Below are 14,358 nucleotides of genomic sequence, written 5' to 3'. Positions count from 1 at the left end.
TAATAATAACACTTTATTATTATTAATTATATTGATGGGCTTTAGGCTTTTAGCTCATTAATATGACATAGCATATCAACAACGTTCTTTTGTGTGTGACCCAATAGGCTCACATTAATTGGCAATAGGCCCAGTCCCACAAGGCCCATAAGTCATAAGTGGCCTCTAGCAAGACATTATGACTACCCAACTAATATGAGGATCAATAGTCCGATAAAGCCTAACAAATAGAACATGAATTAATCTCTTTGTCACACGATATCTAGTTTGAACATAAGTCATGGTCAATGTCAAACTTATAATGTTCAAACTTATGATTTCTCGATCTCTAAGTAGACTGATAAGATCAAATGATATTGATCACACTATCAATTCATTTGAGCATGGCCATATATTTCTCAATCTCACTTATCGAGGGGCTCAGAAGATATCTCTCTCAGAGAGAGAGACAAATCCTATCTTGATTGTTCATTATCCTCTACATAATTTCTATCATGTTCAATCATAACCTTTATGATTGTCCGATTAAAGACAATATTTGGTTATGTCAAAACATAATAGTACTTATGTTGGAAATTATGACAATTTCAAGTCAAAGGATTAAGACATAACTACTTTGAGATTCACTTATGACAATAACCCATGTAGTGATCTCAATGCGGGTCCATCCAATACTTTGTTCTCTAACAAGTATCTATGATTATTGAATTATATCAACATATACATAATCATCTCATGATTATCAATCAATAATCATACTAGTTATATTTTATTATTATCAACATAATAATAAGTAACCATGGATGATAATCATTATTATGTAACATGCAAACAAATAATAATGATAAAAACCTCTTTTATTAATAACCAAAACGACATACAAAAAAGGCCCAAGATAATGGCCTAGGGCATATACACTAACACTAATATCCATCAAAGAGCCAATTAATGAATTCAAGGTGAAAGTTTGACAGTTCATTAGGCCATGAGGCAGTAATCTATGAGGCCATAAGGAAGATGATAGTCTCAAAACACTTGTAAAGTGGTAATATGCTAGACCACAAGGTGGTAATTCATCAAGTCATAATTAGGGTGTTAGTCCCTGTACCAAGACGGTAATCCATTAGGCCACAAGGTGGTAAACCATTAACACAGAATCAGGGTGTTAATACCTATATAAAGGCAACAATCCACTAGCCATAAGGTGATAAACCATTAGTATTTATACAAACGCGGTAATCCACTAGGCCACACGGTGGTACACCATCAGGCCAAAATCAGGTTATTAGTCCCTAAACTAATGCGGTAATCTATCAAGCTACAAAGCAACAGTTTTCCAAGCCAAAGTTAGGGTGCTAGTCCTTAGATAAAATAATATGTTTGCCAAATTAAAAGGCAATCGTCTTCAAGACAATAACTCAAAGCAAGTGGAGAAATAATTATCAATTATTACCATCAAATTAAAAGGGGTGATGATCCGCTAAAATAAAACGATAGTATATTCCATATATAATTGTTTTAATTTAAAATGAATCTAAAGATTTATGCTCGAGGGGGGACTAATGATTTAACATCATTTCAAAATATTTCATCTAGCCATATATGAGTCAACTGTAAGGCTGCAAAGCTCATTCGGTCATGGATGGGTGAACTATAAGACTTAACTAATCATGAATAGGTCAACCATAAGGTTCAACCAGTCATGGATAGGTCAATAGTTCTTATCTTGCCATACTCATCCCGCCATGGATGAGTCAATTAGAAGACTCGCCTATTTATGGATGAGTCAACCATAAGACTCATCCATAATGTCTCATCCACTCGGCCATGGATGAGTCAATTGGACAACACACTTAGTCATGGCTGAGTCAACTATAAGACTCATACATAATGTCTCATCCACCCAGCCATAGATGAATCAACCATAAGACTCATCCTGTCTATGGATGAGTTAATTAAGAGACTCACTTAGTTGTGGTAATGACTCATTCATTCGGCCATAGATGAGTCAATTATGAGACTAGTCTAGTCATGGATAAGTTAACGATAAGACTCATCCATAATGACTCATCCATTCAGTCATAGATGAGTCAATTGTAAGATTCGTTCATTCGTTAATGAGTCAACAGTAAGACTCACTAATAAAGACTCATCGATAATGACTTGTCACTCAGTATGACTCATCCAGTCATGGATGTGCAACCGAGAGGCTCATCCAGAAAATAGAAAAATATCAGTCAAAGATTATAATCCCTATCTTTTGGGATTCTCAATCCTATCTTATACAAAATCCTCTAAAATAAAAACTAACCACCATCTAAATCCTATAAAAAGGTATCATTTATTACATCAAGATAGGTTCTTCTTCCTAATCAATTCCATTTCTCTTTAATCTCTTAATTCAGAGTATTATTTACTGACTTGAGCGTCAGAGTAGTAGCTTATAGGCACCAACCGCTTCACTTTCTCTTACTTTGCAGATCCAATATTTGATCAACCAATTAAAAAAATCTACGGGCAACATAAATATTTTAATTTAATATTGATGTGGCTGACAAGAGAGCTGTGTTGTGATTGGCTAAATTTGTAAGAAAGAGAATATGAGATGGTTGGCGTTTACGACAGTCTATCTGATGCTCAAGTTAGAATAGAGCGAATGAAGAACTTGAGAGTAGTTGTGTAAGAGAATTACGTACCTTTGTCTCTGTGATCATCCACTTTTATACTGATAAGAAGATGAAGTTAAATATAACAATTTCTGATAATTCAGCGATGATATGGCCGACTAATTGATAAGGGATCTCGTCATTTAACTGGTCGGTGATCCTATGATTACAAGCATAACGGAAGTCTACTAGATTGTGCATGCTAATGGTAACTATATGTGAAGGCTCAACCTCTTCAGGAGAGGGCAGTTGGAGAAACGGTTCCCTTCATAAGGCTTTACTTGGATAGACGATATCTTTTCGAAAAATGAGATCAAACAAGAGTAAAGAGGGACAAGCTGAGGGAAAACCCCACCGAACGGGTCTCTACTAATAATGTAATAGATTAGATAATGTTGATGTAATAGAGACTTAGGAGAAGGAAACTGAAGACTTTCCTATTCCCATATGCTCTTTTGTAATGAAGATATGTATTTTGTTTACCTCATCATTATTCTCACTAGGTGTTTGTATGTTCCATGCTTGTCCAATCATTGCCCCTAACAACTTAAATAATCTTTTAATAATTGGCTAAGAGGTTACTGCCCAACAAACCCAAAAATTGGTTTTTTTTGTCGCAAAAAGGGGTTAAGGCGGATTCACTTAGCAGGGCCTTACACCTAGTTAGCGGCCTTAAAATAATTTGGAGAATTTTTGCAAAATAAGATCAATACCTGGACATGTGGCCTGGCGAAGCCCCACCTTTTAAGCATGAAATGCCTTAGAGAAATTTTGCAATATGGAACTTACACCCAGTTACGCATCTTGAGGTTGAATCATAAGAATCGCCCTAGCAACTTGAACCTTTGATTGACGCCTTCGACTTTTGGGAATTGGCATCCACAGGTTTGTTTCTCGGTTGCTCGCCCGACAGCCTAGTATAAGATGCTTTGTTTTGCGAGACTAATACCCAGATTGTGGCCTAGCGAAACTTGTCTTGTGGCCCAGCATGAATGCTTTTTTCAGTGGGACTGACGTCGGGATTGTGGCATGGTAGAATCCACCTTGTGGCCTTGCATAAATGCCTTTTTTAATAGGACCAATGCCCAGATTGTGGTCTAGCAGAACCCGCCTTATGGCCTGGCATAAATGCCTTTTTTAGTAGGACCAACGCCCAGATTGTGGTCTGGCATGAATGCCTTTATTAGTGGGACCAACGCCTGACCTTCTGATCTGGTGAAATCCACTTCATGGCCTGGTATGAATGCCTTGATTAGTGGAATCAACGCTTGGATTGTGGTATGATGAAAACAGCCTTGTGGCCTGGCATGAATGCCTTAATTAGTGGGACCAATGCTCGGTCTTCTTACCTGGCAGAACCCGCTTTATGGCCTTCAAAGAGTGCTCTTTAATCTTTTTTTTAAAGAAGGCAATTCTAACGTTTCTTGTCATTAAAGAGCACAACATATGAAAGAATACCTCGTTAACTGTTATTGATAAACTTTTCTCATATTATAAATATTCTAGGAGTGGGAAATGACTCGACCATATAACTTAGCTAGCTTATAGGACCCTGGGCGAATGATCTTCGAGACCCTGAATGGTCCTTTTCAGTTTTTGCCCAACTTACCAGTGGTATTACCGCTTATTACATTCAATCTTTTAAGGACTAGGTCCCCATATTAAAGGCACACAACCTAACTTTACTGTTAAATATTCTAGATATTTTATTTATGTAAACCACCATTCTGATTACGGCCTTTTCTTGTAGAAACTCGATTTGATCCAAATTGAATTGTATTTCTTCACGATTTTCTAAAATCTCAAGGTGTTGTGTTCTAAAGCTGCTTGCTTGAATCTCCACGGGGATAACTGCCTCAGCCCCGTACACAAGATAGAAATGCGTTTCTCCTATGGTTGTCCTCATGATTGTTCTGTATACCTAAAGTATGTGAGGTAACTCCCCAAGCCAGCTGCCTTTGGCTTTGTCAAGTCTTTTCATTAGCCCTTGTAGGATAGTCCTATTTATAACCTCGGTCATTCTGTTGGTCTGTGGGTGATAGGTCGAATTGAACTTTAAGTCAATCTCCCATCTCCTGCATAAATCTTTAAATTAGAGCTCGCAAACTGAGTTTCATTACCGGTGATTACTACCTTTGGGATTCTAAATCGAATGAAGATGTTTTTGCTGATGAAGGAGATCGCTTGTTGGGTGTTGATAGATTGCATTGCCTTAGCCTCGACCCACTTGTTGAAGTGATCTACTGCCACAATTATGAACTTTCTCGACTCGGATGCCTTCGAGAAAGGGCCAAGGATGTCTATTCCCCACTGAAAGAAAGGCCAGGGGCTTCTAATCGTCACTTGCATCTCTCCCGAGGTCCTTAGGATGTTTGCATGTCCTTGACATCTTCGATACTTTTGGACAAGCTACTTCGCATCTTGCATTATCATTGGCCAATAATACCTTTGTCTGAATGCTTTCTGGGCGATCATCCAAGCTCCTTCATGGCTCCTACAATCACCTTCATGGATGTCCTTTAAGATTTCCTGGCCTTCCTTTTTCATAACACAACGCAGCTATGGTTGAGTTAAGGATCTCCTGTATAACCAATCATCAATTAGTGCACATTTAGAAGATTTTCTTATTACCTATTTGGTCGAAAATTCATCGGCCGACAGATCATTCTATGTCAAAAACTTGTATACGGGCGTCATCCACGATTCCCCTTCCTCTATGGGAAAGGACTCTTCTTCATCAGTTGCTGGAGTGTGCAGCTCCTCAAACTAAAATGGTTGAGTCTAGTGTTGTTCATCTGCAGCCACCATTTTGGGTAGAGAATCAGCCTCTTCGTTGTCTCCTCTAGCCACCTGGTGTACTTGCAGTTGCTTTGCTTGTCTTTGATCCTCTCCATTAAGGACCGAACATTTTCCTTATACTTGACAAGTTTCGGTTCTCAGACTTTAAATTGTCCCCGACACTAATTAACAACCAACTGTGAGTTACTAAACAACGTAAATTTTTGTATACCTAGTTCCTTGATGATCTTTAGGACCATTATTATAGCCTCGTACTCGGCTACATTATTGGTAGTATTGAAGGTGAGTTTTTCCGCATACGAAAGCCTTATCCCATTTTGACTCTGCAAAAGGATCCCAATTTCAGAACCCCAACTTTGCAAGCTCCATCCACCTAAACTTTTCACTCCTCCATGGTTGATTCAGGAGATTCTAAAGGCTTTAACGATAGAGTCATTTATGCAACAAAATCAGCTACTTCTGGGGCTTTCATGGCCTTTCTTAGGATGTACCTGATATCAAAGGATGATAATATTACTGCCTAGGTAGATAATTACCTTGATAGCTTCGGCCTCTGTTGAACCTTTTACAAAGGATAATATGTCCTGACTTTTATGGTGTGTGACTCGAAATATGAATGTAGCTTTATGGCTAACATCAGGACTGCAAATGCCAACTTTTTAAGAGGATGATAGTTCAGCTTTGTCCCCTTCAAGACTTGGCTGCCATAATAGACTTGGTTTTGCTCCCCATTGTTCTCATGAACAAGTACCGAGCAAACTATTTCCTGCATCATAGACAAGTACAAAAATAAAACCTCACCTTCGACGAGCGAGCTTAACAATAGGAAAGATGATGAAAAAAGTTTTAAACTTTCAAAAGCATCTGTGCATTCCTCTCCCCACACAAACTTACTTTTGCCTTTTAAGACTTTAAAAAATAAGAGACACTTTCTGGCTCAGCATGATATAAACTGGTCCAGGGTGACTCGCCCATTCAACTTCTGCACTTCATTGATGGATTTAGTTTGGATAGCGCTAATCTTTTCAGGGTTTGCTTCTATGCTTTTTTCTAAAACTACATACTCTAAAAACTTTCCAGCTTTTACCCAAAAGGTGCACTTCTCAGGGTTTAGTTTCATGCCTGCCTTTTTCAATATATCAAAGACTTTCCAAATATCATCCGGATAGTCTTCCAAGGATTGGCTCTTTACCACTATGTCATCCACGTATACTTCAACTATTGACCCTAAGTCTAAATGGCATTACCTTATAGTAGAAAACTCCTTTATCTGTAATAAATGCAGTCTTCTCTCCATCTTCGATGTCCATCATAATTTGGTGGTAACCTGAAATGGCGTCCAGAAAAGAAAAAAACTGTGTGACCCGAGGTCAAGTCTACTAACTTGTCGATAGATGACAATGGGTAATGATCTTTTGGACACGCTTTATTCAAGTCAGTAAAATCTACACACATTCTCCATTTTCCGTTGGCCTTCTTTACTAAGACCACATTGGCAAGCCATGTAGGATACTGGATCTCCTTTATTAATCATGTATTCAACAGCTTGTTAACCTCTTCTTTGATTAGATAATGCCTCTCCAGTGCGAACCTTTTTTATCTTTTATTGGACCCATTTAATTGTTTTGTCAATAGATAGTTTGTGAGTGATGAGAGCCAGATCCACCTCTGTTACATCTTTTGGAGACCAAGCGAAAGTGATCACTCGGTATTTTAGCATCTCTACTAAATGATTCTTTGTTTCACCAGTTAGCATAGTACTGAACCATATCTTTTGATCCTTACCTAACTGGACCTCTTCTATCGGATTTGATGGCTCTGACTTTATGTGAGAATCTGATTTTTTTAACAAGTTGATAGACATTGTTGCTTTCCCGAGACTTTGTGTGGGGTGTCTGTAGTATTCTTTGGCCAACTTCGGATTGCCTCGAACTACGGCTAATCCCCCTGGAGTTGGAAACTTAAGACACATAGTACCCATATTAATAATTATACTATGATAGTGTAGAACTAGGCAGACGAGTATCATGTTGTATGCAAGTGGGATATCTATTACTGTAAACTTTGCATACAACTCCCGCTTATGTTTCTCATCACTCAACACAAGGGGGAGGTTGATGGTGTCTAGCACTTCCACGATATTGTCCCCTAATTCTACTAACAGATAGGAGACCCTGACAAGACTATTTTTATCCAAATCTAATTTGTTAAAAACATTTAGAATGAGGATATTAATAAAACTATCTGTATCCACCAAGACTCGCCTCACTACATACCTATTCAGAAGGATCTTGACAACTAAACCTATCGCTTTATTTGCAGGTTTAAACCTTATTTTTTATTTAGATATGACTCCCATTCAACTGATAGTACGTCTTTTATGACGCGTTTATTCTTTCCTTTACCCTCGTCATAAAATAGGCCAAACATCAAGGAAATTTCATTTTTATATAAAAACATCTACCTTGCGTGTCCATAAAATAAAACTAAAATTATTTTATTGGGATTAAATCTTTTCTCTGAAAATTACTAATTATGCTCGATAATTAAATAAAATTAACTATTTAATCTATTTATTTTTAAAAGAACACTAATTAGTTTCAGTTTTTTCAAATAACTGTTCGCCTATTTTATTTTTAAATAATTAACTATTTAGTTTAATAATAGATAAAATGACTATTATACTTTACCCCTAATTAATACAACTATTAACGCCACAAGAAAGTATAGTTACTAAATTTTTGGTAATTTAATAATCGATGTTTAAAAATATCAATAATTTATTTTATCAATAATTTTTTATATAATTTAATAGATATATTTTATCACTATTTTTTTTTTTACTTTTCGTCTAAATCATTGTAATGTTAAAGTTATATATATTCAATTCTTGCAATTAACATGATAGACTAAATGGTTAATAAAATTAATATGCTTTTGAAAATAAAGAAAATAAATAATTTTTTTTAAAAAAATTATTATTTAATTTCAGTGATAAAAAAAAAATTTATTAATTAATTTATCAATTTTAAAAAATATATTAAAATATTTTAAATTTTAAAATTTTACTAATCAATTTTTTAATTAATTTTAACCATTTAAAATTTTAAAAATTTTTAAATTTATTTTTTAAAATTAATATATTAATTAATAAATTTTTATATAAATAAAAATTGTTTAAGTTTAACAAAATAAGGGATTAAATAGTAATTTTTTTATGCAATTTAACATTCACTAAGTTGAGGACCGAATTGACCCTTCTGCCCTTTAATGCATATCGGCTATCCTTTCTACTCTTACTCACTCTTACTTTTAGCAGAAAATGCCAATTCTATCTCTGTTTACTATATTCCTCGATAATTTCATTGCCCTAAGGAGTCGCCTATATTTCCTTGGTGAAGAATTCCTAAGTTTTCAATGTCTAAACAACGGCCTCTCACGCTATTTCTCCAATTGGACCATTTCATTGCTGTAAACCCTATTCCTCTCTCAGTATAATTCCTAAGTAAATGCCGAAAATTTTCTGCTCCTCTCGTATATTATCGTTGATTTTCTTCTTCTTCTTTTCTTCTTCTTCTTCTTCTTCTAATTAAATTTAGTGACCCGAACGTTGATTTTGGTGTTCCAGACTCTAATTATCCGCGATCTGTTTTTTGGTAGTAGTGTTTTATGGTAATCTGTTTTGTATGATTTGTAAGAAGCTCAAGGCAAACCTAGGATAAGCTTTAAGGTCTTGTTTATTGATGCAGTGTGCTTTGTTACTTTAGTTAGTTTACCTCTTTGGATATGCATTTGGCTAATATGGAAACTAGGATCAGTATAATAATGTAGACAGTCGCTTTTTTACTTGCTGCTGATATGGAAATTTTGTGCTTTGATGCTTATTGACACTGACTTTATGTACTTAGCATATATATATATATGTATATCAGCTTTCTTTGAGCAAAAAATTTGCACTTTCTGTTATTTTCTTTTTATTTTTTTTTTATAGATTTTGCTCACTTCAAATCCATATGTTCTAGTGATTTGAAGTTTTCCTGCTTTTTTGGAATACATATATTGATTCACATGATCTCCTTTTTCTTTTCAGTTGCCACAATTTGGATTTTTACCCATTTAAATGCTTGAAGCATGAATTTTGTGTTCCTACTTACACATGGACAAAGCTGGAGAGGACAAACCTTGCAGATTTGGAGACCGGAGTACTAGTGACATCATCGTATGCTTGAAAAATCGTGGTGGAAGACCTGAAATTTTCTATTCTCACTCTTCTGTACTAGTTAATAAGAGCAAGTTCTTTGCTGACTTGCTCTCTAGTCCAGATTCTGGTACATGCGTCGAGATCCATTGCTCAGAATTTAATTATGATCATCATGTTAACTTCTTTAGATTGCTTTATCTCCCTGTGGATTCGCTTTTGGACTCCTTGGAATCTGTCAAGTCTGCTGTTGGTGTACTTGAGGTTTCAGTTGCATTCAGCTGTGAAGAGATCACAAAGACCTGCATCCAGTACCTAGAGGCCGTTCCTTGGGAGGACAAGGAAGAGGAAGAAATCCTGAAAGTGGTCTCAAAACTGGGTCCAATAGCTATGCCCATTATAGCCAGAATCCAACAAGTTGATTTAACTGCTACAAAAAATGTTTTTGTTTCAGCAGTTCGATTTGCCACATCTATTGGTGGGTCATATCCTCCATTCGGTGATGAACTTAAAATTTCTGCCCAGGAACAAGTTGAATACATGTTAGGGGAAGATGAGGACATGCCACTGGTGAGAGCCGATGATGAAGTAAAATCCGTAGTAAAAGTAGGCCTTAGCAAAGTCTTTTCTTCATTTGAAAAGGAATTATCCTCCCTGCTTTTGGACTCTGACATCGTATCTGAGACAGCAGAAGCCAAAATATTACAGACTGTATCCGATCTTCAGTGGATGTGTAACATACTTCCCAAGCTGGATTTAATGAAAGACTTTGTTTTAAACTGGGCCGACATCTCTGGTAAAGTTTTGGGGATAATTGAAGACAAAAAGCTTGATTATCTAATGTGGGGTTTGAAATTAAAGATGATTGAAGTGATTGCAAAGGTATTGGAAGCAGTTGGTTATGGAACTGTGATTCTTACACCACCATACCGGGTGCAACTACTAAGTATGTGGCTGCCTTATATAAGGAAGATAAAACCTCTCTTAGATTCAAAATGTAATGGAGACTCAAGCTTTCCCTACAAAATGGATGAAGACTTATGCCAGAGCATTGAAGGGGCAATCGTCTCGATGATACTAGCATTGCCATCAAATGACCAAGCTGATATTTTGGCTGATTGGATGAAAGTCGACCAGGTTACATATCCCGATTTGAGTGAAGCTTTTGAGGTTTGGTGTTACAGAACAAAGTCAGCGAAGAGAAGATTGGTAGAAAACTTGGGTGGGCAGCTCTTCAGCCTTTGATTTATCAATATGATGTTGTGACATTGTTCTTTGGGCGGAATTGACCGTTCCATTAATGTATTTTCACGTAATCAAGGTCAATTTGAAATTATCTGTTTTCCATGTAGTTTTCTTGTACCTCCATGAGTAGTGCTGCCAAACATACATATGATCAAGTTTGGGGATCTTGGGTGATACCAGAAAGACTTGTAGCAGCTTTCCACATTGTTGATGGTTACAGAATCAATTCTGCTTTGAATATACAAGCCCACTGACAATTTGATGTCTCAAAAGGTACCTTTTATACATGTACGTCATTTGGTATGACCCCATAACCTACTAGCTAGTGAAACAGTGCAGAAAACAAAGGAAGGTGAAAAAGAAAAAAGAGCATATTGTAGAGAATGAGAATGTTATCACCCAGCGCCTACTGTTCTTGTACTTTGAAATTGGAAGATTGTGATTCATTTTCAACTTCTGGTTGGAGGTCCTCGATAGACATGCAACCCTACGGGATAGCTAAATGCAAGTTTCGCAAGCCAGCTGACACTTTTTTTTTTTTGGGTGTTTGGGGTGGGGGGGGGGGGGGGTAGGGGTGGAAGGGAGGTGTTGATTGGTGGAAGGTTTTGGACAAGATCTTAAAAGCTGACCATTTTTGTTATATCAGTAAGGAGAATATGATTTGGTGTGTGGGGCAAAGAGATGAAGGTTCCTAAATATAAAACAATGCAAGTTCCATTTGTGAAGAATTGAACCACTGGGATCTGCACCCTGCAATACAAGTTCCATATATGGAGGAATTGAACCGGGTTTGATTAAAGTAGTTCATCAATATTTATATAAAATTCATGTAATTAGATGGAATTTCGGATCCAATACAGTGAACTCGTTGCACCTGATTGATTCTTTTGCTCTCACTTGGCTGTTCCAGTGCTGTTTCTTACTTTAACTGGCAGCACCCGTTAATACTTTATTATTAACCATTAATTGTATTTACTATTATCACCCGTTAATGCTTACTTTTAATCCCTGTTTGATGGAGTTGAAAAAAGTTTGTTTTTGACAATGCAAAATAAATTGCATTAGGGTGAAGAAGATTTGCTACAAATTCAAAATAAATAAATAAATTAAATCAAACTGAAATTAACATGATAAAACCAACTCGAAATCAAACCAATCAAGCACCAAGCTAACAAACACGGACACTGACGCAGCCAAGAGCCAATTCATACAATCAAACTCTGACACAATCCATAGGAAAAATCATTGCAGCAGTACATCAACGCCACCGAGAGAGATGGAAAAAATCACTAAATTCAATTACCATAAACAAATAAACATAGAGGTATCAAAATCAGGAAGATTCAAAGTACCACAAACAAATACAAATAAATAATACGGACATAGAGACACCAAAATCAGGGAGATCTAAAGTACCATAAATAAACACAAATAGCAAACCAAAGAGACCTAGATAAATTCATCAAAACTGCTTCCAACTGCTATCAAGGAAACACGTTATAAAGCTTTCATGAGCGCATTACTCACCGAACTGTATCAAATTATAGATGTCATGCATATAAAGAGTTTCGTCAAATCTCTTTCGCAATGATTCGTCTGCCATCGACAAGAGAAGAAAACAAACACCCAATAAAAGCAAGCAATCTGAAATCTGCAAATCCACCTCACAAAACACAGTCAAGATACAGGTAAAATTAAACAATAACAAAAAACTCCATAAATGGAGGTATCGCCGAGATAAAGAGACAATCTTCATAGAAGTCAAAGTCAAAGTCAAAGTCACACGACCGCTACCTCACTCTCTCCACTGCTTCGCTTCTCTCTCACTAGCTCTATTACTTATATCTAGTCAAGCATTATCAAGAGGAAATAATATTACTCATGGATTATGCTCATTTATTTAGTAGTGCATAGGCTAGATGTGGGCTCTATATAATGAAAAATCATAGTCATATATAGCATCTTCTTTTTTTTATCATTGCAATTTGAAACATGAGCTTTTTAGTGGGCACGTCGGAACTCTAATGATTCATGATTGAAAATAAAATATTTCTTTTAAGGAAATAAAAGAGGAAAATAATTTGAATTTCCCTTTAATTGTTTTAATGCCTTAAAAGGAATGATGGAAATTGAAATATTTTACAGGTGCAGTGGGGAAGCCACTCATTCCTTAACTTTTCTTATTTCAAAAATTTTCTTTTTTTTTTTTATTTTTATAATTTGAAATTAATATTTCTCCACCTTTTTTTTTAAATAAAAAAAAATTATTTTTTTCTTAAAAAATAAGGAATTTTAACCATAATTTTTAAATGTAACCAAAATTAATGATATTACAAAAAATATATTTTTGATAACATTAACAATTAAAATATTATGTTAAGTACTCTATAGAAATTCATAGGAATATATATTTTTTAATTTTATTAATTTTTTATAGTATAAATTTTTTATTTTTATAAAAAAAAAGGATTTTTTACAAAAATAGATTAATTCTACTTTTGCATTTATTGAAAAAAAATGTAGTTCATATATTTAAAAAAAATAAATATTGTTTGGTCTTTTCACTATATATTATAAATTTATATCAATATATTAGAATTAAACAATTCCACTTATTAAATTATTTTAAAATTAATTAAATTTATTTTTAATGCATTTAAATATGAGTATATTAATAAATAAACTATATTTTTAAAAAATGACTTACAATAAATGAAAAAATTAAAATAAATTTATAATTATAAAATAGAAGCAGTATCCAAAATTTTCCCTTAAATACTGTAGAGGTATGCTTCCTCTAACGAAGATTTCTTTGTTAATATTGTTTAAAATCTTCTGAACTTTATTTGGATGAGAGAAATGCAGCGAATAGAAAAAAAAAAATTGAATTTCTACGATACCTCTTATTTGAATAATAAATAGATGTGAAATATCTTCTTTTTCATATTTATTTTAGATTTATTAGATAAAAATTAAATATCTACAATAATTTATATTTATATTTTAAATTTTAAATAATAAAATTAAACTTTTTCAATTTATTGTAATTATAATTAAAGTATTAAATTAAATTTTAAAAAATTAATAATTAATTACAATATAATTTCTAAAATTTTATTTGACTAATAAAATAATTTTTAATATATATATTTTTATTTTAATAATATCATTTTATGACAATCCATTATTTACCCATCATATGCTTTTAATATATATACATATTATAGATCAATCAAAATAAAAAATTTTAAAAAATAAAATTTTATAAATTAAAATATAATATTTCATTTTATTTAATATTATTGATATTAACTAAAATTTTTTAATACATATAATTTAATATTGAGTATAAACATTCAATGAAATATTTTAATATATAATATTTATATATGATATTTTCTATAAAAGATTTTATTTATAATAAATATTTATTCAAAATAATATATTATT

At 34.1% G+C, this 14,358-nt stretch overlaps 1 protein-coding gene across 4 annotated transcripts; it reads left to right on the top strand.

Annotated features, from left to right (window-relative positions):
- Positions 1–8,787: 8,787 nt before the first annotated feature.
- Positions 8,788–11,804, top strand: LOC110623875 (BTB/POZ domain-containing protein At3g05675). 4 transcript variants are annotated; one of them, XM_021768886.2, is made up of 2 exons: positions 8,788–8,936; positions 9,556–11,804. In XM_021768886.2, the coding sequence occupies exon 2, from the start codon at positions 9,622–9,624 to the stop codon at positions 10,906–10,908; it is 1,287 nt and encodes a 428-aa protein (XP_021624578.1). In that variant the 5' UTR covers positions 8,788–8,936; positions 9,556–9,621; the 3' UTR covers positions 10,909–11,804. The 4 variants fall into 4 exon arrangements, with proteins under 4 accessions (XP_021624578.1, XP_021624579.1, XP_021624580.1 ...); XM_021768887.2 differs by having other exon boundaries at positions 8,793–9,137; XM_021768888.2 differs by having other exon boundaries at positions 8,793–9,195.
- The last annotated feature ends 2,554 nt before the right edge of the window (positions 11,805–14,358 follow it).

The sequence above is a fragment of the Manihot esculenta genome, chromosome 10 (assembly GCF_001659605.2).
Source record: "Manihot esculenta cultivar AM560-2 chromosome 10, M.esculenta_v8, whole genome shotgun sequence".
Classification (NCBI taxonomy): domain Eukaryota; kingdom Viridiplantae; phylum Streptophyta; class Magnoliopsida; order Malpighiales; family Euphorbiaceae; genus Manihot; species Manihot esculenta.
The sequence above is the reverse complement of the archived record's forward strand: the minus strand, read 5'-3'. Positions and strand labels throughout refer to the sequence as shown.

Coding starts and splice junctions, on each gene's coding strand:
- LOC110623875 (XM_021768886.2), top strand. CDS start 9,622: ATGGACAAAGCTGGAGAGGACAAACCTTGCAGATTTGGAGACCGGAGT.